The sequence below is a fragment of the Schistocerca gregaria genome, chromosome 1 (assembly GCF_023897955.1).
Source record: "Schistocerca gregaria isolate iqSchGreg1 chromosome 1, iqSchGreg1.2, whole genome shotgun sequence".
Classification (NCBI taxonomy): domain Eukaryota; kingdom Metazoa; phylum Arthropoda; class Insecta; order Orthoptera; family Acrididae; genus Schistocerca; species Schistocerca gregaria.
The window spans coordinates 530,656,234-530,681,198 of NC_064920.1; the positions used below are offsets into that span (position 1 = coordinate 530,656,234).

General features: G+C 38.9%; 1 protein-coding gene across 2 annotated transcripts in view; it reads right to left on the reverse strand.

Annotated features, from left to right (window-relative positions):
• The window catches only part of LOC126355135 (uncharacterized), a 249,994-nt gene that overhangs the window by 196,191 nt on the left and 28,838 nt on the right, over positions 1-24,965 (reverse strand). For both annotated transcript variants that reach the window (XM_050005322.1, XM_050005331.1), the window contains exon 3: positions 24,736-24,927. In XM_050005322.1, coding sequence (XP_049861279.1) covers positions 24,736-24,927 — 192 coding nt within the window. The remainder of the gene's footprint in view (positions 1-24,735; positions 24,928-24,965) is intronic.

Sequence of the window (24,965 nt, forward strand, 5' to 3'; positions counted from 1 at the left end):
CCTTCACCATGAGAGGTGTGGAAACAAGTTATTTTCAGAATTCTGGAGATATTTGCATGAAAAGACTGATGCCAGTATCATTTGGGATACACTGCTGCTACATCTGGTAACAACAATTGGTACCACAACTTTAGCAAACCTTAACTGCTCATGAAGGGCAAACATCATGCAATTTGCTCAAGTTGCTGATGGAGCGAACACTATGTTTGACTCACACGCCACCATGCTCACTGTGACAACCATCATTCCTAATGAAGAACTCCAATTCATGATGTACCAGACCAATGAGTCGAAGCTTCACTATGATGCTGCCCTCAACTGAGGACCTCTAGACTCTCTGTGCCACTGTTTAGAAGTTGGCTAAGCAATTAGAGACATTGCAACTACAAACTGTGGCTACATATAATGTGCACACACACCATTCCCTTGTGCCCTTGTCTCATTGTTATGAGCTACCTTTAGCAGACATTTGTTGGTTTGACAGACATTTGGTTATAAGCTTATGTCTTTAATGGCAGTCAACGATTCCGTCATACGCACACATGGTCATAAGATTGGTAAAGGACTTCAGATTCTTCGATCAGTAACTGACATTGCTCAACCAATTTTGGGCGCAGATTTCATTGTGCAATCCATTTTGACTATGGATTTATAGAATGATTGCCTATTAAATTCTGTCAATGATAGCACTATTCTAAGTGCAAAGAGTCATTCAACAACACACACTGCTCACTGGGTAGACAACTTAAATACCTCTGTATCAATGACGAAAGGTGCCAGAGAGGGTCCTATCAGGCTTAGTTACAGTGGTGTCCTTGGAAAAACAGCAAGTCATGAAGCTATGGGTCATGCCCCCCCCCCCTCCCCCTCACACACACAACAGTGCATGATATTCTTACCACTCCCAGTCCCCCTGTTTCGTTACGCACCTGTGGGGCAGCTGTAACATCATAGATTAAGGGTTGACCTGCATCAGCAATCGCACAACTTGTGTATGGGCTGCTAGATACTGCTGCGAGCACTAAGAGTGCCTTGTGATCGCAGGCACGTGTGTTGCATAAGGGCCGCAAGGTGCCGCCACGAGCGCAACCGTATAACCGTATATAAGTGCTGACGGAGTTCGGCCATCTCTCATTTTGTTGGCGTCTCATTTTTGCCTGTTCTCTTATTTGCTTAGCTCTTATTCATTTATGGCTCATGTTATTGTGCTCTCTTTCAGTCATTCTGATTGTTTTGCTTTACTTCCAATTGAGAAGTGCTCATATTGGCATTTCACTTTTGCATATTTCTCATTTTGCTAACAATATGCTCCTTAGCTTTTTACAGTTGAATTGATTAACATAGTCTCATGTACTGTTTGTTCATTTCAGCCTGTTCATATTTTGACGTTCTTCAAATACTGTAATAACTATCGGAAGCATTTTTTCCCTTAAACTCGTGTAAAGTATTCTCGATGTAGAATTTGTTCTGTGACACAAGTGTAAGGTTTTGAATAAATTATATACGAAACTGTGCTTTAAAAGGAATTAATTTTTTTCAGTTTGTACTACATCAGACGACAATTTTGTGATATGAGGGAGGAATTTGAGGGGCGAACCCATGGAAATAGTCTTAAGTGATCCCCTTTAAAAATAAAAATTTGTGTGACACTGAAAGACGTGACACTGTAGGCACCAAAAATTTATACGTCACACAGCTCTGCAATGACAACATTACATCAAAATTATTTTTGGAGAAATGCTTCAAGATGGAGTCACACACCGTACAGACCGAACAGAAAACTCAGCCACTCCATCTAGTATGCAAGAGTGATGATTAAATATGTCCTTATGGCAATTATTGTGCAGTGAATGCCTGACCAATCCTGGGTAGGTAATCAACAAGAAACATCTAGGATTTCACCACTATTCTAACAAGTGTGACCATTTTGTGTGTGTTAGACTACCGAAAAATGTATAACCATAGTCCACTAAAAACTGCAGTAATAATGATGTTCGGAATGTTTGAGTTTTCAGTTATGCATTTCAGACTTAAAAATGCTTCCCAGTCATGGCAACATTTTTTGGATGTGGTTCTAAGAGGCCTTCACACCTTCCATTTTGCTTCACTTACCTCTACACATACTAGCACTCTCTGAAAATGCCTAGTTACATGAACACCACTTAAGGGGGTGCAACAGAGGTTAACTGACTTCAGAATTACACTCAATGAAGACAAGTGTTTCTTCAGTGAACCTGTGGTAACATACCTCTGCTATAAAGTTTCAGCATATGGCACCTGGAAAATTAGATACTTTATATGCCCTTCCATGGTCGCAGAATAATAAAAAACTGGGTCATTTCCTAAGGATGGTTAACTTTTACCAATGCATTCTCCCAGGAAGTGCCACAACAGAAATGCCTCTCATAAATGCACTGACATGCCACAACACAACAGGTAAGTACCTCCTCCAGTGGACACCAGAGATGGAAACTGCTTTCAAGGACTTGCAAGAAAGCCTTGCAAATGCTGTGGTGCTCCCTCAATCTGCTCCGGGATGCACTTAGCTTTGGTTGTTGATGCCAGCCAATATGCTACCGGCACAGCACTTCATCAAAAAGTGAATTGACACTGACACCCTCTGAGTTTCTTTTCCCAAAAACGACAACTCAGCCAAACATTTTAGAGTACTTACAATGGGGAGCTTTTAGCACTCTATGAGAATGTCCGACATTTCTGCCCTCTTTTTTAGGGCTGGACCTTCCATTGTTTACACTGACCAAATGCCCATTAAGTCAATGTTCCAAAAGAAAGGTGACAAGTGCTCTCCACACTGATTCAGACACATCAAATACATCTGCAAATTACCATCTACATCTGCCAATAACATTGTAGCTGACTACTTTTCTTGTGTCAGAAGTTCAATGCTCATTTTGAACTACAATGACCTCACTACAGCTCAGTCATCGGTTCAACAACTTCAACTGTTACTGAATGACTCCTCCAGCAGATTATGCCTCCAACTGTTGGATACACCTGGTGGCACAGCACATATAAGGTGGAATCCAAAATTTTCGGGACTGGTGCTGGTATCTGGAAAGTAGGAGTAGTAGATCTTTGCACCGCTAGGTGGCAAGAGCTGCATATCTGATACGTCAGTGTGAAATGGCATTCAGCTGGGAGGAAAAGATGAGTGTCCACAGTGATTACCATAATACTCTGTGTTTGGTGTGTCACGATTTGACGATGGATTCACGAACAGAACAGCGTGTACGTATCAAATTCTGTGCGAATCTCAGGAAAAGAGCTATGGAGACCCTTGCAATGATTCAACAAATGTTTGGGGGACAGAGCATGAGCTGTATGTGAGTGTTTGAGTGGCATGCTCGGTTCAGTACTGGCCATACAGACATCAAAGATGATGCTCATACTGGATGGCCCGTTAGCCGCACAACACCAGTCCTTGTTGCCAAACTTCAACAATTGGTTGATGCGGATTGACGTTGAACCATTCAAGACCTTGTGCGTGAAGTGGGTATCGATTATGGGACATGTCAATGAATGTTGACTGATGAATTGGGCATGCATTGTGTTGCTGCAAAATTTGTGCCAAGGATCTTGACTGCTGGTCAGAAGGCACAGCATGTTGAAGTGTGCATGGACCTTTGTTAGACCACATCTGATGATCAACCTTCTTGTCGTGGGTTATCACCGGCGACAAGAGCTGGATTTACGGCTATGACCCAGAGATAAAGCAACTATCATCCCAGAGGAAGAGCCTGGGTTCTCTAAGACCCAAAAAAGTGAGACAGGTGAAAAACAAAGAGAAGAGCATGATTATTGTTTAATTTGATACCAAACGAATTGTGCACAAAGAATTTGTCCCACCCAACCAAACCGTGAATTCTGCATAATACTGTGACATTTTGCGACAGCTCCGTGAAAACGAGCGGTGACAATGGCTCAAACTTTGGCGTCAAGGGAACTGCTGGCTGCTGCATCATGACAACATGCCCTGTCACATGTCCTTGCTCACCAGCACCTTTTTGGCAAAAAACAACATGGCAGTTTTACCCCACCCTACATACTCTCCAGATTTGGCACCTTGCAATTTCACGCTGTTCCCAAAACTGAAACTCAAGTTGAAAGGCCATCGGTTCAACACTCTAGAGAGGATTCAAGATGCATCACTGGTGGTGATAAACATTCTAAAGGAACAGGACTTCAAAAAAATGTTTGACCAGCAGCAGAAGTGCTGGAACCAGTGTGTACATGTGGATGGGAACTACTTCGAGGGTGATGGTGACCATTAGTCCAAAGGTAAGTTTTCAACAGATGGGAGCACCAGCCCCAAAAATTTTGGACAGCACCTCGTATACGGTTTGATGTATCAAGAAACAAACTGAGGCCTTCATCTTCATGCCTTCGAGAGTTGGCTTTTGACAGTGTCCACAAACTGGCGCATGCTGGAGCCAACACTACAGTCAAACAGATGATTGATCAATTTGTGTGATCTTCAGTCACGAAAGATGGGTGTGCCTCAGCCCGTGTGTGCCTACAAAGCATTATCAGATGCCACGTGCATACAAACATGGGATATTTTCTGCTGTCAATGACGAGGTCCAGGCACATCCTCTTCCCCATCTGAAGGCTACATGTTCACAGTGGTGGGCAGATGCACACAGTGGGCACAGGCTGCTGAGATAACCACTAGGACGTTTACTGAGACCTGTTTGGCACATTTCAGTTGACCTATTTGCATCACTACAGACCAAGGGTGACAGTTTGAGTGCAACTTTTTCAATGATTTGTTTGTTGCCCTCCTGCGTTGGGCCACGGACACATCTGGTTTTCATGCATAATGTGTTACCAGACTGTTCTCATGCCATGCTTCACAGTTATATTGTCCACCCACCACTACAACCTCTCTAATCTGGACTCTTTCTGTTTCCACAGTGAGGGAAACACGTGAAGGATAAAGTCAAAAACTGCAAATGTGCCAAAATCTCCACTAAGCAAGTTAAGCCTGCATAGATATTTTAGTATATGAAAGAACAGCATATTTTGCATTTGTTCAGTGTACTGTAACTTATGGATTAATATCATGGAAAAATTGCAAAAAAGTAAATGATCACATTGTAAGCCTTTGTTCATTAAATATAAAATCATAACAGTAATTTATTTACATACATTTGATAGCATTAATTACATAGTTGTTGAATTACCTACCATGATTGTAACAAATGAAAGACATGAGTATTATACTGGAGCCTCTATATCTCTAGACTTTCCACAAAACAGACTAGAAAAACCGACAAGTCATGTTTATAGGATAATCAAAGGTTGTAATAAATTTTGTAAGTATGTGTACAATATGCCATTATATTGTTTAAGATAACACTGCACTGCTCCTTTTTAGCAAACCAATTTTATTCATAACAAGAATTCTTACAAATGCCCAATACAAGCAAAACTATGTTTAAAATGTACTTATGTAAAATTTCATATTATGAAGAATTAATAAATTAAGTACACTGATTAATTCTGTTGCATGTATTTATTTAACAAAAAATATGAAATCTAAGTAATTTTGGTTGATTGGTTGGTTGTTTGGATAATTGTTGTTGTTGTTGTGGTCTTCAGTCCAGAGACTGGTTTGATGCAGCTCTCCATGCTACTCTATCCTGTGCAAGCTCCTTCATCTCTGAGTAATTATTGCACCCTACATCTTTCTGAATCCGTTTAGTATATTCATCTCTTGATCTCCCTCTACGATTTTTACCCTCCATGCTGCCCTCCAGTACTAAGTTGGTAATTGCTTGATGCCTCAGAACATGTCCTACCAGCTGATCCCTTCTGCTGCTCAAGTTGTGCCACAAATTCCTCTTCTTCCTAATTCTATTCAGTACCTCCTCATTAGTTACGTGATCTACTCATCTAATCTTCAGCATTCTTTTGTAGCACCACATTTTGAAAGCTTCTATCCTCTTCTTGTCTAAATTATTTATTGTCTATGTTTCACATCCATGTATGGTTACACTCCATGTATGACTACACTCCATACATATACTTTTAGAAAAGGCTTCCTGAAACTTAAATCTATACTCAATGTTAACAATTTTTTTTCCTTCAGAAACGCTTTCCTTGCCATTGCCAGTCTACATTTTATATCCTCTCTACTTTGACCATCATCAGTTATTTTTCTCCCCAAATAGCAAAACTCATCTACTACTTTAAGTGTCTCATTTCCTAATCTTATTTCATCAGCGTCACCTGATTTAATTAGACTACATTCCATTATCCTCGTTTTGCTTTTGTTGATGTTCATCTTATATCCTCCTTTCAAGACAGTGTCAATTCCATTCAACTATTCTTCCAGGTCCTTTGCTGTCTCCGACAGAATTACTATGTCATCAGCAAACCACAAAGTTTTTATTTCTTCTCCATGGATTTTAATTCCTACTCGAAATTTTTCTTTTGTTTCCTTTACTACTTGCTCAATATACAGATTGAATAACATTGGGGATGGGCTACAACCCTGTCTCACTCCCTTCCCAACCACAGTTTCCCTTTCATGCCCCTTGACTTTTATAACTGGCATCTGGTTTCTGTACAAATTGTAAATGTCCTTTTGCTCCCTGTATTTTGCCCCTCCCACCTTCAGAATTTGAAAGAGAGTATTCCACTCAACATTGTTAAAATATTTCTCCAAGTCTACAAATGCTAGAAACATAGGTTTACCTTTCCCTAATCTATCATCTAAGATAAGTCGTAGGGTCAGTATTGCCTCACGTGTTGTTGGATGACAAAACGGACCAAATTAAAGTAATTTGGTTGATGAGCAAGCTTTGTATTAACTGTTCCAGGTATTGCTGAAAAATGATAGGAGCATTAATCACTTCAAATGGGAGGCAGCTGCGCCGGAAAAAGATGCTGTGTTTATCACTATAATTTGCTTACACTTTCCATCAAGAGTTGATTGTATATAAGCATCCATAAGATTAATCTCAAATATATACTGGCCACTAGATAAGTGTTTTTCTTTCATTTACTCTGGGTATAGAATAGTATGTGCGTGTATTTTGGATGTTAGAATGTGCATTGTTTTTGAATGACTGCTAAAAGTATGTCTGATTTGCTGAAAGAAATAGGTACTATTTTTTGCTAGATTTGGAATAAATCTAAAGCTGCCTTTAAACCTCACCAGAATGTAAATAGAATTGGTGTTGTGCTACAAGTCACAGCTGACACTTCATAGTGTAATTGTTCACACCCCAGAAAGCTTAAAAAAGAAATGTGTATTCTACATGTAGTGTTTGAAAGCCTCAAAAGAGTGTGGTGTCAGATACAGATTGACAGAGTCACGAATCTGAAAGCCAAAGGCAGAAAAATCATCTAAACCAAATACATCCAAAGCTGTGAGAGATGTTACCATAAAGGAGGTTCATTTGCAGGTGACATATTTATATGCAGCTGATGCAGTATCTGGCCTCTTAATAGAACAGACTAATTGAAACAATTCAAAACTCTTGGTGAACAGCTGCATACAGCCAGGTGAGTGGCCATCATAAAAGTCATAGAAACATTGAAAAAGCAACAATGCTTTTATTCATCACAGTTAGCTCTGGATGATAGTGAGTGTGTAGGTCAGCATGCAACCTCAGGAGATACCCAGTTCACAGAGATGACAGACTGGGCATGTGGCAGTAGTGATGAGGTTGTCAAGGTGCTTTCAGCACCCTTCACAAATGTAGTGCCACATCAGCCGCCTCAGGTAGGTGACAAGCACACAGTGACAGCAAGTTCCATCATAAGTTGGTCCTGCCAATTGTGTAAACAAACAACTCAGTGCAGGAAGACCTGAGTGCAGAGGTGAACAAAGACCCCAGAGCAGTATGCAGCGGCAGCGGCCCATGGACGCAAGCATGCAGTAGCAGAGTACAAGCACACAAGGTAGGTAGAAGATCAGCAGCAAGTAAGATGCAGGTGCTAACCCTGAACTCTTGGGTAGGTGCCCTGAAGTTGGTACAAGCCTGTCAGTAAATGATCCTCAGCTGGAAAGATCACAGGGCTATGAACAGTCTGTGGTTGCACAGCTAATAGAGGTGGCATCTAGCAGCAGCAGACTGGATTACCCACATTAGGTCAATGACTGTCATGTAGTAGTAGCTCTCAGAGCTGGATGCAGACAATGACAGATACTGCATAGCTGAGATGGGCAGTATTTAGGGTCACTCAGTCCACCCTGTGTTGACAAGACATCATTTCTGATCACATAGGCTCCCAAGTGGTACAATGCCAGGCTCTACCATGGTGTAAACCAGACTGCTACTAAAGCTGTCTGGCCTCATGATAAGCCTTGTTGACAATATTCCACATCTTGGATGCATCTGGCAGAGGGGTTGATATGCCAATGAGACTGAAGTACCAGGGCAGGGACTTCCATCATTTCAGCATGACCTTTCTACAACTTCTTGCATCTGAACATGGTGATAGCTTTCTGTTCACTTGTGCACAACTTACTTCCACCAAGTTGAAAGGCAGCTACTCAACAGTATCTTCATTAATAATACTGAGGCACTCTCATCCAAGGGAAATCTAATATCAGTATTTATGTTAATGGAAAGTTCTGGCAAAAAGTAAATAATTTAGGGGGTAATGGTACCAACTCACTAAATAGTAGAAGCGTTGAATCATCAACAGGCAATAAACAAGCAAGAGGGAGGATTACTGAAGGGTGGCTGATGGCTAGGAAGGAGGCAGCAGGTGCACAGGAGTCAACACCCATGCGACCTAGATTCCTTCCCTCAACACAAATTCTTCTGAAATATGCAGATGGGAGTTGACCTTGCAACACATTGTTTGTCCCTGCACAGTACCTCCACTTCACTCAGCCTGCACCAATGCCCATTTCCACATTGTCTCCCCTACCTTTGTTCTGTCATATTTTTCCAGTCCATCCTCCATGTCATCCTCGTCGTGTGCTCCACGAACTCAGTGGCAACAGTGACCGTGTGTCACATTCAGTCTGCACCAACACCCATTTCCACAGTCTCCCCTTCCTCTGTTCTGTCGTCTTTTTCCAATCCACCCTCCATATCATCCTCGTTGTGTGCTCCACGAACTCACTGGCAGCAGTACACATGTGTCACATTCATATCCTATGCACCTGCTCTCTCTCTCCCTCCACACTCTTATCCTGTACTCCTGATGTCGATGTCTTCCTCCAGTCTGTGAACCAACCTTCCCCAATTCTCACTCCTGATCTTCTCTCTCATTTCTCCCCTCTCCGCCCAACATATCCACTCATGTCAGTGAACCTGAAGAACTGCAGCCCCAGCATTGTGTATTCATCCACAAATTTTGTGTTGTTAGCATCAAATATGTTTGTTTGGACTCAATACTTCCTGAATGTGTACAGGTACAATGTCATTGACATATGGACACTGAAGCAGCAGAGCTGTGGCCAAGCTTTATACACAATGAACACATGGCCAATTCCATCAAGTGGAAACACACTGCATTCTGATGAGAGTTCTTGATACTGCAAACAATTTTGAAACTGCAAACAATGTGATGCATAAGATGTGCTAGCAATATCTCTAGACTCTAAAGATGATGGTAAAAGGTAACAACCATTAGATTTGCAATGTGACAATGGTGTTACCGATGGTCTGATGACCAGGTGCAGTGAAGAGTATGTGAAGAGACTGATGACAGTGACAACATCAATACTCTATCATTTGATTTAAACCTTTGTTACTTCATGCAGCTTATGCAGATTCCCTGTTTATGTTTTCTTGAGATGCAGATGAGGTATTATTGCAAAAACCATTTTCAATGTAAGTTAGCTTTAGACCCTAGCCTCAAACATCAGCATTGGGATCCATATGTATGACTACACTTCTGATAAAGGAACACAGTTAGTTAATTTCATGTTTCATGGCTCATTCTACATGATAAATCGTGATGATGTGGACTGAGTAATTTTACATTCATACTGCAAATTAATTTGTAAAGATGGTAACATGATTAACATTTACAAGATTTTTTATGTACCAATGTGAGATAGTAATTCCAACCCACCACCTATTACATATTAGAGTATTAATAGAAATCCTTCACAGAATACAAGGAGTTGTTGAGGAGAAATTTTTTCAGTTTGTTCTCAAATTGTACTTTGGCGTCATTCAGAAATTTTATATCTCCGGGTCATTAACCAAAAACTTTAATTGTATCATTGTGCACCCCTTTGTGCAAAGGGCAACCCTATTGTGGAGTAATGAATGTCATTTTCCTTCTCGTACTATAGATATGTATATCATTGTTCCTTTTGAATTGCAGTGGATTATTTACAACAAACTTCATGATCGAATAAATATACTTTGAAGCAGTAGTCAGCATGCCAACTCCTTCAGCAGGTGATTGTGGGCGAGCACCAACTATTATTCTTAAAGCACATTTTTCAGCTATAAAGACTTTCCTTCTTAAAGGTGAGTTCTCCCAGAACATTATTCCGTATGACACTGTCGAATAAAAACACGCAAAATAGCCAACTTACTGACTTGTCTCTCCCCAAGATTTGCAATGATCCTAAGTGAAAACATGGCTGAACTAAGTTGTTTTAGGAGTTCATAAACTGTTTTATCTACTTCAAATTCTAACTTAAGAATTTTCAGGTTTACACCATATCTATTATTTCCTCACCACGTGTTTCACCCCTAGATGTGCAGAACTGAATATGTTGTGTCTTTTTAAAATTGAGTGTGAGACCATTCACATACAACCATTCAATGACACTTTTAAAAATGTTGTTTACCACTTTTTCTGTTTCTGTATGTATACTTGAACTGATTAAAACACTAGTGTCATATGCAAAAAGAGCTTATCCTGTTTGTTTTATATTAGACGGAAGATCATTTACATATATGGGGAACAACTATGGACCTAAGATTAAGCCTTTGGGGAAAACCCATCATGATTTCTCCATAGTCAGAATAACGTCCTCATATTACAGTGGAACCTCACTTAATGAGCACTTCCCATAATGTGCAATTTGCATAATGAGAAAAAAAAAAATAATCGCTTAAGAAGCAATGCTTCCACATAACAAGTGAGAAGGATTTAGTGTGATGTCACCAGCTGTTTGCACATGGTGCAATATAAACATCTTTCACTGTCGGCAGCAGCATATGAACAATTCTTTAGTACGTACTGTAGTCTGGGTTTAGCGCTCTTTATGTCACCATCTTATTGCATCTTTTGATCACACATTTTTCGAAGCTTGTCTTCACACAGTGTTTCTTTGTGTGGAAATTTTAATAATCATCCTAGAAATGTCCCCAAAGATAAAGCCATGAGAAGACAACCATAAGAGACAGAAAATGACCTTATAAATGAATTGTAAAATCATTGAAAAACATGAATGTGGTGTGAGCATTGCTGATTTAACATGCACTTACAATCAGTCTACATCAACTACTTGCACTTTCCTCAAGAACAAGGACAAGATTAAGGGTATAGATGCTTCAAAGGGAGTGACAAGAGTATCTTAACAGCGGTTTCATATTCTGGATGACGTCGGAAAGTTGTTCCTTACAGGGATAAAAAGCAATCGCAAGGTGACGCTATTAATGAGCAAAAGGTTTTTACTTGTGGCTAGATGGACCTATTCTGGAAAAATATACAGAAGTGTACTTTTATAACAGCAGAGAAGAATGAATTGTCCAGTCAAATGCCAATGAAAGACTGTCTCACACTGCTGCTCTGTGCCAGTGCAAGTGGCAATTTGAAAATTAAGCTGCTGCTTGTTTACCAATCAGAAACTCCACGAAACTTCTAGAAGTGTACAGCCCAGAACAGAACGCAAGAATAATTTTTGCCAACCTTGTTAAGAAGACATCTTGGCCACCAACAGCTGAAGAAGTGTTTAATGGGAGTTATTTAATTTAAGAGAATTAATTTAAGAGAAAAACCAGTATCCACTGCATTGTGAGGCATGGCAAAGCAGCCAGCTCTGGCACAAAGGCAGCAGAGAACGTCATCAGCAACTTCAAGACACTCATAGATTCTGAGGATTATCTGCAGTAACAGGTTTTTAATTATAACAAAATGTGTCTATTCTGGAAAAAGATCCCGAAGTGTACCTTTACAGTGTAGGAGAATGAAATGTCCAGTCACAAGTCAATGAAAGATCGCCTCACACTGCTATCCTTTTTCGTGATTGAATCAACGAAGTGTTTGGTCTTTCGGTGAAAAAATATTTGCTCGAGATGAATCTGCCACGCCATGTCTTGCTTGTTATGGACAATGTTCCCACCCATTCTCCAGGCCTACAAGATCAGCTCCTTGAAGAATTTCAGTTTATCAAGACCCAATTTCTGCCTCCCAACACCACTTCTTTACTGCAGCCTATGGGCAAGCAGATTATTTCTAACTTTAAGAATCTCTACACTAAAGCACTCTTCAAGCTTTGCTTTGAGTTGACTGAAGCTACCAATCTCACTCTCTGAGAGTTTTGGAAATATCACTTCAATATCATTGTCTGTGTCAAGATGATTGAAAAGACATGGGAAAGGGTACCAAGAGAACTCTCACTTCTGCTTGGAAGGAGCTTTCACAATAGTGTGTTTGTCAAATGCGACTCTGAGGCACTTGAGTTAGTACATGTGGAGCCTGTAGTCAAAGAGATTGTGTTTTTGGCCAAGAGCATGGGACTGGAAGTGGATAAATGATATCAATGAGCCTGTGGAAGATCACAGCCAAGAAATGGCCACCGAAGAGCTTATGGAGTTGCAGTGTGTTTTACAGCAGGAAGTTGTGGAGAGGAGTCCAGAGGAGGAGGAAGACAAGGAGGAGAAGGTAACAGCAAAGCAGCCATTTTCTGCTGCAATATGAGAAATGTTGAAAGCATGGGGATCGTTTGCAACATACATTGAAAATTATCACCCCAGTAAAGCAGTGGTTACATGAATTACAAATTTGTTTGATGATAATGCTGTGTTGCATTTTCACCAAGTGTTGAACCATTGGCAGAAACAAATGACTATAGATAGCTTTCCATTAAAAAAGAATTGTTATGTATGATGAATAAAACAGTACATAACACTATATTTATAATCTTCTTTGAATAAATCGCATGGGGATAAATTGTTCTGCTTAGTCAGTGTTTCACACTACAAGTAAGATTCTGGAACAAATGACTATAGATAGCTTCCCATTAAAAAAGAATTGTTATGTATGATGAATAAAACAGTACATAATACTATATTTATAATCTTCTTTGAATAAATCACATGGGGATAAATTGTTCTGCTTAGTCAGTGTTTCACACTACAAGTAAGATTCTGGAACGAAATATGCTCACTATGCGAGGTTCCACTGTATATTGGTGTATTACTAAGTACAACTTTCTACATTATTTTCATTAGATATGATATTATACATAGGTTTTCTATACCATCAATCCCACAAAAATTTAGTTTATTTAGAGAGTTTGATTAACACAGTCAAACACTTTAGACAGGTTGCATAAAATGACAAATAAACACTATTTTAATTTAATGCTAGCAAAACTAGATGAGTGAACATGTAAATGACAGTCTCAGAAAAGCAACTCTTCTGAATTCCAACCTGTAATTTGCTGTTAGGTGATATACTAATATACTATTCTAGACTACATCACTTCCTCAAAAGTTTTGGAAAATGATGTCAGCAGTGAAACAGATTGGTAATAACTGACATCTCTCCTGTCACCTCTCTTAGAGGTGTCTGACAATGGCATTATCCAGTCTCTCTGGAAAAATACCTTGAGTAAGGGATGCATTCATATTTAGTTAAGACTGGGATTATTGTATGGGAACAATTCTTTCGTATTCTGTTGGTAACACCATCAAAACCAGATGAGCTTTTATTCCTGAGAGAATACATAATTTTCTTACTACAGAAGGAGAAGTTGGTGATATATTCATATGCTTGATTCTTATGATAGTCACTTTTTCAGTATACTGCTATGATTTTTCTCTTTGAACTTTTACATCCCTATACTTTCTATTACATTTAAGTAATGATTATAAAATATATCTGCTACCTGTGACTCATCATTCATAGCCCTTCCATTCCATTCAATATTGATGTTATCCTGTTCTGTGGCTGGTTGGCCTGTCTCTTGTTTCACTACATTCTATATATCCTTAAATATGTTGTCAGAATTACTGATTTCTGACAATATGTGCGCTTTTCTTGATTTTTAATAACCTTTCTTCATAATTTTTAGTAGTTTTTGAAGTGTACAACTACTGTAGGATCTCTACTTGTTCTTGCCAACAGGTACATTAATCTTTTCCATTCACTAGATATTTCAATCTCTCTAGTGATGTATGGTTTTTTTCATAGCACTTTAATGACCTTACTGAATAGTTTATCTGGAAAGCAATTTTCAAATAATGATATGAATTTATCATGGAACAGGGTAAATTTTATGTTAGCAATTGGTTCATTATACATTTCAGCCTATGTTATCTCTTGTAAGCTATTCTTAAAAACATTTACCCTGTAATCATCATTTATTCTAACTGGTTTCCCCTGAGGAGTATCCACGCTGTAGGGCACTATGGTATTTATCATAACTTGCTGTGCACCATGATCGCAGAGAGCATTTGTCACTGGGTAAACAGTTATTTTCTTGCTTTGATCTTCACTAAAGAAAACATTATCAATTAGGGTCCTATTAGCTTTCATCTATCGTTGTTGGAACATTAATCGCCAAGACCAAATTGTACGATCATAATAAGGTTTCCACACCACTTTTTTCTACCAGAATTCTTTAAAATACCTACACTGGAGTCACCACAAACCATTAACTGCTTGCTGCTGACAGACCGCATAGTAAGAAATCCAGGTTCCTCATATACAGTTCAAAATTTCCCATTGGGAATCAACAAGACTCACAAAGATATGGAAATATTTTAATATGTTATTCTACATGGAAAACTAAAGAAAAAAGTTCATATAAACATAGGTCCACAAATGTTTAGTTATGAAGTTACAACTAATAAAAGATTTTGCCTGAAATTTAGCAACTTCGCTAATTCAAAGCCATCGCAAAACTGTACGAGGTTAAAGTAAAGCAGGACTTGCTATTGTTTTGTTGCTATTGGTCTGGTGAATCTAATAAAACATGTCCAAGGTGTGTATGTCCAGTAGTTTTCCAGAACATCCAGAGAGGTGTTATAAAACTTCAAGTTGGAGAAATATATTTCAAGGAAGACACAATACATGAAAGTCACAGATCAAGTAAACAAGAGTAAGACGTGTGTACACTTCAACAGTCAAATCATAACTGAGTCAGAGTCTAGCGGCCGCTGGCTGGCTGGCCCCTTAGGTGGCACTGCTGCTGCATGGCTGGCAGACAGCGCTGCATGTAGAGGACGCGCGAAGCTGCGCGGCGGCACTTTGAAAGATTGGCGAGTCACAACAACAGGCAAAGACATAATTTTCTTTCATTTATTAACTACTTGGCCCAATTTGTTATTTTAAATTCTAGACAATTGCACAAAATTTTGAACAGAAGTTGTAGAGAATTTAATTTTGAAAAAATGACGGTAATAATGTTAACTGAAACTGTATGAATGTGTCAGATAATCTGCTTCTATTAATACCATAGCACTTGTGAATTCATGGTAAACTGGAAAACTACTGCAGATACACCTCTAGGACATATTTTATTAGATTCACTAGACCAATAAAAGTTTCCACAAATGACCCTCTCATCTGTGGCTACCATACTGCAGAGCATACCAGGTCACACCTTGTCCCAAAATAACCAAGTATGGTCGACATCCAACAAATGACTCAGCTCTACCAAGGCACCATTGGGTCACAGAATTCACAACCGATGCTGGGCATGAGGATACACAGGCTGTCCATAGCTGAGTGAGAATGAGGTTTGCCATTGTGCTATGCATCCAATCTTACATGGCCTAACCAGCCAATCCAAGCTAAGGGCTTGATTATCAGTCTCAAGCAAAAATGCTCAATGTTCTAAATAAAATTCAAAATTTTTGAAGGCATAAAATACTGCCAGAGCTTCTAACTTGTAGACTGAATAATTTGCCTCTACACTAGATTACGACCTGGATGTATACTTTACAGGACACCACTCGTCACTGCACTCCTGCCACACGACAACCACCAGTGCAGAGATGGATATCTCTGTTTGAAGCATAAAATTTTCCTCAAAATCAGGAATGGCTAACACAGGTGTTGTACTAACAGACTGCTTCAAGGCATCGAAATCAGCTTGCTGACTATTCACCCATTGAAATGGCATGTCCTTATGATGCAACATGTTAAGATGAGCTTCTAGCTGAGCAAATCCTTAAATGAACTTAAAGAAAAAGATAATCATGCCAATAAATAGAGTGACATCTCTCTTCACTCTGGATGCCTCATTCATCAGAGTACTTTTTTGGTGAAGGTGAGCATCGAGTGTGTTTGATGCAAGAGCTGTCCCCTTGAAAATGATCTGTTTGCCTGGGCTACTTTCTCTGCGCATTATTGTCTAAGGATTCACCTTGAATACAATTTGTATATTTTATTGTGGTTCTAATTGTCAGTTTCTGGTGGTCATTCACTCTCTATTTAATTTCAAAGTTGTTGAACACTAATCTTACAATGAACTGTAAGTTGTGGAACGCAAATATCTTGTTTACCTCATCTTGAACTGTTGTGCACTATCACAAGTGCTATAAATCATATGTCTGCTGTGGTGCAGCAACAGAATTATTGGATTTGCTCTAAAGTTTAGTTTAGTTAAATTCATGAAGTTGAAGTTTTAACTTCTAGTAGGACAGTGTTATTTAAATGTTCTTAAAGAGTTAATTGTCTACAGTTAAGGTCATAAGTCTTAAATTTTACTTGTTGCTTATTTTTTTAATGTTTCTTGTTTTAAAGATTTTTTATAATCTAGAGCCAAACTTAAAGGTTTCATTATTTAAGGTCTTGTTGTTCAGCTATTAAAAGGAATCCTAAGAATTTCACTATCTTCGTTATTTGTGGCCGATTCTGGCTGGCCTTAAGATTTTATGTTTTTTGTCTTTTACAATGCACCTTCTTTTCATTTCAGTTGTGTCTTAACTGTCCAAGGGGGAAATCTGTGAATCTGTTCCCTGTGGGTCAGACATGCATCACTGTAATACAAAATTTGAAGTGTTCATCTTATGAATTGCTAAAATTGATAATATGATGTTGCCCACATTGTTTATCAATTCAGTCATGCTGTGTGTGTTAAATATTCTCAAGGATCAATAACGCCACTGTTTAGTTTTGTTAAATATTTTTGTAGCCTAAATGCTTACCACTCCACCTAAATCGTCGCTTCATACCACATGGTAGCACAGCTTCGTTAATACTAGTCCAGAGAAAAATGTTGTAATTGACCAGTTATTAGAGAAAATTGTTTCCCTTCAACAGGAAATGAATGTGCTTCAATGGGAAGGCAGTGAGGAACATCAAACGATCTCGCATACTGGTGAATCTAATAAAACATGTCCAAGGTGTGTATGTCCAGTAGTTTTCCAGAACATCCAGAGAGGTGTTATAAAACTTCAAGTTGGAGAAATATATTTCAAGGAAGACACAATACATGAAAGTCACAGATCAAGTAAACAAGAGTAAGACGTGTGTACACTTCAACAGTCAAATCATAACTGAGTCAGAGTCTAGCGGCCGCTGGCTGGCTGGCCCCTTAGGTGGCACTGCTGCTGCATGGCTGGCAGACAGCGCTGCATGTAGAGGACGCGCGAAGCTGCGCGGCGGCACTTTGAAAGATTGGCGAGTCACAACAACAGGCAAAGACATAATTTTCTTTCATTTATTAACTACTTGGCCCAATTTGTTATTTTAAATTCTAGACAATTGCACAAAATTTTGAACAGAAGTTGTAGAGAATTTAATTTTGAAAAAATGACGGTAATAATGTTAACTGAAACTGTATGAATGTGTCAGATAATCTGCTTCTATTAATACCATAGCACTTGTGAATTCATGGTAAACTGGAAAACTACTGCAGATACACCTCTAGGACATATTTTATTAGATTCACTAGACCAATAAAAGTTTCCACAAATGACCCTCTCATCTGTGGCTACCATACTGCAGAGCATACCAGGTCACACCTTGTCCCAAAATAACCAAGTATGGTCGACATCCAACAAATGACTCAGCTCTACCAAGGCACCATTGGGTCACAGAATTCACAACCGATGCTGGGCATGAGGATACACAGGCTGTCCATAGCTGAGTGAGAATGAGGTTTGCCATTGTGCTATGCATCCAATCTTACATGGCCTAACCAGCCAATCCAAGCTAAGGGCTTGATTATCAGTCTCAAGCAAAAATGCTCAATGTTCTAAATAAAATTCAAAATTTTTGAAGGCATAAAATACTGCCAGAGCTTCTAACTTGTAGACTGAATAATTTGCCTCTACACTAGATTACGACCTGGATGTATACTTTACAGGACACCACTCGTCACTGCACTCCTGCCACATGACAACCACCAGTGCAGAGATGGATATCTCTGTTTGAAGCATAAAATTTTCCTCAAAATCAGGAATGGCTAACACAGGTGTTGTACTAACAGACTGCTTCAAGGCATCGAAATCAGCTTGCTGACTATTCACCCATTGAAATGGCATGTCCTTATGATGCAACATGTTAAGATGAGCTTCTAGCTGAGCAAATCCTTAAATGAACTTAAAGAAAAAGATAATCATGCCAATAAATAGAGTGACATCTCTCTTCACTCTGGATGCCTCATTCATCAGAGTGCTTTTTTGGTGAAGGTGAGCATCGAGTGTGTTTGATGCAAGAGCTGTCCCCTTGAAAATGATCTATTTGCCTGGGCTACTTTCTCTGCGCATTATTGTCTAAGGATTCACCTTGAATACAATTTGTATATTTTATTGTGGTTCTAATTGTCAGTTTCTGGTGGTCATTCACTCTCTATTTAATTTCAAAGTTGTTGAACACTAATCTTACAATGAACTGTAAGTTGTGGAACGCAAATATCTTGTTTACCTCATCTTGAACTGTTGTGCACTATCACAAGTGCTATAAATCATATGTCTGCTGTGGTGCAGCAACAGAATTATTGGATTTGCTCTAAAGTTTAGTTTAGTTAAATTCATGAAGTTGAAGTTTTAACTTCTAGTAGGACAGTGTTATTTAAATGTTCTTAAAGAGTTAATTGTCTACAGTTAAGGTCATAAGTCTTAAATTTTACTTGTTGCTTATTTTTTTAATGTTTCTTGTTTTAAAGATTTTTTATAATCTAGAGCCAAACTTAAAGGTTTCATTATTTAAGGTCTTGTTGTTCAGCTATTAAAAGGAATCCTAAGAATTTCACTATCTTCGTTATTTGTGGCCGATTCTGGCTGGCCTTAAGATTTTATGTTTTTTGTCTTTTACAATGCACCTTCTTTTCATTTCAGTTGTGTCTTAACTGTCCAAGGGGGAAATCTGTGAATCTGTTCCCTGTGGGTCAGACATGCATCACTGTAATACAAAATTTGAAGTGTTCATCTTATGAATTGCTAAAATTGATAATATGATGTTGCCCACATTGTTTATCAATTCAGTCATGCTGTGTGTGTTAAATATTCTCAAGGATCAATAACGCCACTGTTTAGTTTTGTTAAATATTTTTGTAGCCTAAATGCTTACCACTCCACCTAAATCGTCGCTTCATACCACATGGTAGCAGAGCTTCGTTAATACTAGTCCAGAGAAAAATGTTGTAATTGACCAGTTATTAGAGAAAATTGTTTCCCTTCAACAGGAAATGAATGTGCTTCAATGGGAAGGCAGTGAGGAACATCAAACGATCTCGCATACTGGCAACCGGGATGGCATGTCAGTTAGCAGCAGACAGAAGTTTCCTACTCATTTGGTAAATTGTTGAATTTGATATTGCCTATTCTACAGCAGTTCAGTCAGTTAGCATTTAACTGTAAAAATTTTATGGTTATTTGCTAGGTTAATGATTCATATTGAGGTTTTTCAAATCTCTTATGCTGTTATTTTGCAAATGATTTATCCATTGGCTGAGGAGTGCTATCCACAATGATTTATAACATTATTCAGAAAGGTCAATTGTTGCAGCACTTGCACAATAAAATTATTGAAGAAATTCTTTCTAAGAGAGTGAGAAATGGGCTTATAAAGAATTTCATTTTCATGTTCAGTTGCCGATCGAAGCCTCTGCTAATTATGATGAAAGTACGAGGGTCTTTCAATAAGTAATGCCCCACATTCTTTTTCTCAGAACATATTTATAACTAAGAGTCAGAATCTGGTGACAATATACACCAACATTTCTTGTCCATGACCTATTTTTCTACATAGTCTCCATCACGTTCTATGGTCATATGCCAATGTTGTGGAAGAGCATGTATTCCCTGCTGGTAAAAACTCCGGTCCTGTAGGTGTAGCCACGTTTTCATTGCATGACTGTCACTGTTGTCATCTTCACAGTGTGTTCCCTGTAGAGCATCTTTAAGCGGCCCAAAGAGATGGAAGTTTGAGGGTGTCAGGTCTGGACCGTAGAGTGAATGAGGCAATGCTATCCAACCCAACTTAGCTATGTGTTCCTGGGTTCTCAGACTTGTGTGTGGGTGTGCATTATCGTGTTGGAGCAAGGTTTCTTGTCCAATTGAACAAGTCAGAAATGGTTCTTGAGTTTATTCAGTCTTCATGTATGTCTCTGAATTGATGGTTGACCCTCTAGGCATCACACCCACAAGAATGACGCCATCACAATCCCAGAAGACCGTCACCATGACTTTTCCGGCAGAGGGGAGTGTCTTGAATTTTTTTCTTTTGGGGTGAATGAGGATGAGACCACTCCAATGAACTGCCTTTTTGTTTCTAGCACAAAGTGGTGCACCCAACTTTCGTTCCCTGTAACAATCCATGACAGAAAGGCCCCTCTGTCAGTCTCAAAACACTCCAACAATTCAGATGAAACAGCCTTTCTTTGAATCCTGTGGTCTGGTGTGAATATTCATGGAACCCATCATTAGCATCTCTTTGAATATCCTTGATTATTGTTGATAATGACTATTGCAGAGCACTTACAACTGTAGAGTCAATTGTCAAGTTGTGATGTGCCAGTCAGCACAAATAATGGCATTCACACGATTCCACGTGTTTGGAGCAGTGCCTGTGACAGGATGTACTGAGTATGGCTGACCATGGAGCTCTGTTTCTGCATTTCCTGAGGTGGTAACTTTCTTTATCCATTGCCCAAATATACTCCTATCAACTGCATCATCAAAATACACTGCACAGAAATGTTTATGGATGTTCACCACAATTTCTTTTTCTGCTGCTCACAAGAAGTCAATAACAGCATACTGCTTGAAAGTGAATCATATGTAGATACGAATTTGACTCTGTACTATGGCTCTGCCATCTGCCAGATTAGTTCAAAACCTCACCAGCACAGAGAACAAACATTAAAAGTGAAGCACCAACAATGACATTTGCCTATGTGTATTAATGGCTTTTTAAAAAAAAGTGGTGCGTTGCTTATTGATATTAGGATGGCTAAAGTTGCTTTAGGCCTTAAATTCACTATAGAAAAAAACTGTTGCTAGTATTTTGGACAGTATGCAGCAGTAAGTCTGCCTGAGAGTTGCATTCCATGAGTAACAGGTAAGCTTTTGTAATCTTGATCACACTACGAGCACTGTTGAAGGAATTCATTTTAGTGACAAGAAAAGGGATAGTTCAAAGGGTGTTGCTGAAGCAAGTCAGCTCCTTCTCATGGGTTTATCGAGAAACAAATAACTGTCTGGCAAGGAAACTGTTTCATTGTGTACAATCAGGCCATTTTGCCAGAAATTGTTTGGTACATAAAGAGAATCATACAAGCTGACACCAGGAGTGGGCTGCTCACCATCTTACTGGGTGCCACCAGGCTGTTGTTGGCTGTTGCAGGTGTGTGCCTTAATTACTGAAGGGCCAGTGTGTCCACTTTGTGACTCTAGCGACAATTTGAGTTTAATGATTTTACAATGGTTCTTAAGGTACAGAAACATTTGTGAATTTCCTGAACCAACCACAGTGAAGCAAATGTGCCTTTCAATTCTGTTCCTATTGTGAGTCGAGCGAGGGCTCACATTAAGATTTATGATTTCTCGTGGATCATTACATTTGCTATCATGAATTGTCTGTCTGTTGATGTCATTTTGGGTTGTGGCTTTCTTGTTAAGACAAACTGACTGTTGTATTCTGCATATAGATCATTCTGGTTTAAGTTTAGTTCAGGTCAGAGGTATCAGTTTTGCAATTATTCTATGGTTGAGGTTAATTATGTACAAACAAGTGAAGTGAAGTTTGATTTTGCTCATTTGAAGAGGGAAGAGGCTGAGCACTTGATGAGGGTTTTGGAACAATTTCCAAATGTTCTTACTAAGCGTCTGTGGGTTACCAACTGCATTCATTACTGAATCCCACAGCTGAATGAGAGCGAGGTTTACCCTTGCACCTAGCAGACTGGGACATCAGTGGCTGCACCTATATTCCTTATGGAATCCGCATGCAGCTCCACAGATAAAATTGACTGATGTCGATAACAAGTCACATCCATGAGGCAGAACTCCACTGTTTCGCTTCCTGGACTGACCTGTCATGAGTGCCTCAGCTCACTGCTAAAAGAAGCCTTGCCAAAACCCATGGCAGTGACACCAGAGCAGCCACTGCCAACTTTAGGTGATTGATAGCATATGTAAAATTAAATTGAGCTATCATACTTGAGATCGAGCAAGCACCAAACTGGCTCAATTGCAATCAAATCTTGTACAGAATAAATAATTTGTACAGTTGATGGTTAAGATTCAGTTCTTCAAGCTCCTGACAGTTGTAGCAAGTCACCCCAACAAAATATTACAAAGGATATAATTACAGTTTTCAGCTTACTCTTGATTGTTAGTTATAGCTAAAACATCCATAATATACGTGTACCCTCCCCTTTCTTTGATTTTGAGTTTGTTCCATATATTCAGATCATTTATCTCTTTAATGTGATATTCAAGAAAGAGAGGAAGAAAAGGATAATAGGTTTTAATATTCCATCAAAGACAAAGTCATTAGAAATGGAACATATGCTCAGAATGGACAAAGATGGAGACGTAAAAGTGTCCTTTTCAAAGGTACCATATCCCTTTATCCTGCACATGATAACCAACATTTTGATGGCAAGACAGAAATTTGAACAATTATGTTTACTCCGTGTATACCACTACTGTTTGTACTCATGCCTACTTTATGTCAATTTACAATATCAATTAATTTATAGATATGTTTAATGGTTACATATAAGAAGCTGGAAAGAACCTCTGGATTCAGAACATCAGCTTCATTACATTTTTTAACATTATACAATTAATGTAACTTTTTGAGTACTGCTTTTTTCCTTCTCCATTCCAAAAACAGACTACAAACATAAGTTACATTAGCAATGAAATGCTACACATAGGTCACTGTACAAATACCTTACGCTGCTGGTTACATATGAAGTTTAACAAGAGTAGTAGGTCAAGTAACATTTATGATGTTGTAATCGGACACACTTAGCTAGTGTACATCTGCAGGGGGAAAAAATTGCAACTCTAGTGTAAAACAACGTTGTTCGCTTTTCACAACTACAGGGTATGAAAGAAACAAAATATCATTGAATTAATATATTATAAAAATGAATATAAATTTTTTTAGGTACCATAGATTTTTCTTCTGTGAGATAAGATCTTTTCTGTATGGTCAGTAGCTCTCATAGTAAGTGAAAGCAATGAGTTCTATACTTGAATACGAATGGGAAATTACATCTCATCAGATGGTAGCTGGGTGTATTTTGTCCCATAGACCTACATTGTTTGCAGATTACAAGTAAATTGAAAGGGGATGACGGCATAAAGCTGAAGCGGGTCATTAAGCGGAATCAGTGGTGATGAGCAAAAATGTGTGCCGGACCAGGATTCAAACCCAGGATCTCCTGCTTATTGCGCAGGAGCGATACCCACTGTGCCATCTGGGACACAGCATTATTGCAACTGCATGGAGTATCTTGGTATGCCTCATGGCGAATCCACACTCCCACCAAGCACCACCTATCCGCAGTTGCTACCCATACTCCTGTTGGCTACTTTGAGATTCCCACAGGAGGTCAGACATACTGGTGCATTCACACTGAAGATTGCCCAGCCAGGCATATGAATTATTTGAATCCATGGTGTCTGTTTCTTTAAAAGAACAGACACCACACACATCCACAAAAAACAAAACAAAACAACATGTATTGTACATACAGTGTTTCACAAGTACGGGATCTGCATGGTGTCTCTCCTTTCAAACGAACAGACACCATGCATTCAAGTTATTTCCAGATTACTAATTCCAAAACTAAATGTGCAACTTGTTATTGCTGTGCATTTTAGAATATAACATACATTGAAGAAATTGTCCATCAATCAAAGGCATTCTACTCAACAAATAGGTACTTACATAGTAGCAGATTAAAATTAAGGTGTACACACACTGAACAGGGATGGTATGATACACTATCAATGATATAACTCTCTGCTAATGAAGAACCCATAATGATGGATAAAAGCAGAAAAAGAAACTACAAATTGATATTTTGAATGTAACTAGTAACACATTTAATTGTTAAATAAGACAGGATGAAACCTATACCTCCTTGTGGTGCAATGATTTCTGTGCTCTTGACACCTGTACATTTTGAAAAGCTGCGTCATTTATTTTCTGCAGTTTCTGTATAAAACTATCTCTCTCAACAATTTTTTTCTCCAAGTGTTTGTTCCGTTTTGTTAACTCCATTATCAGAGTGACTGCTTTATCTGAAATGATCTGCATGATTCGTGAATTCTGAAATGATAGCAACCACATAACTGATGCTCATAGAA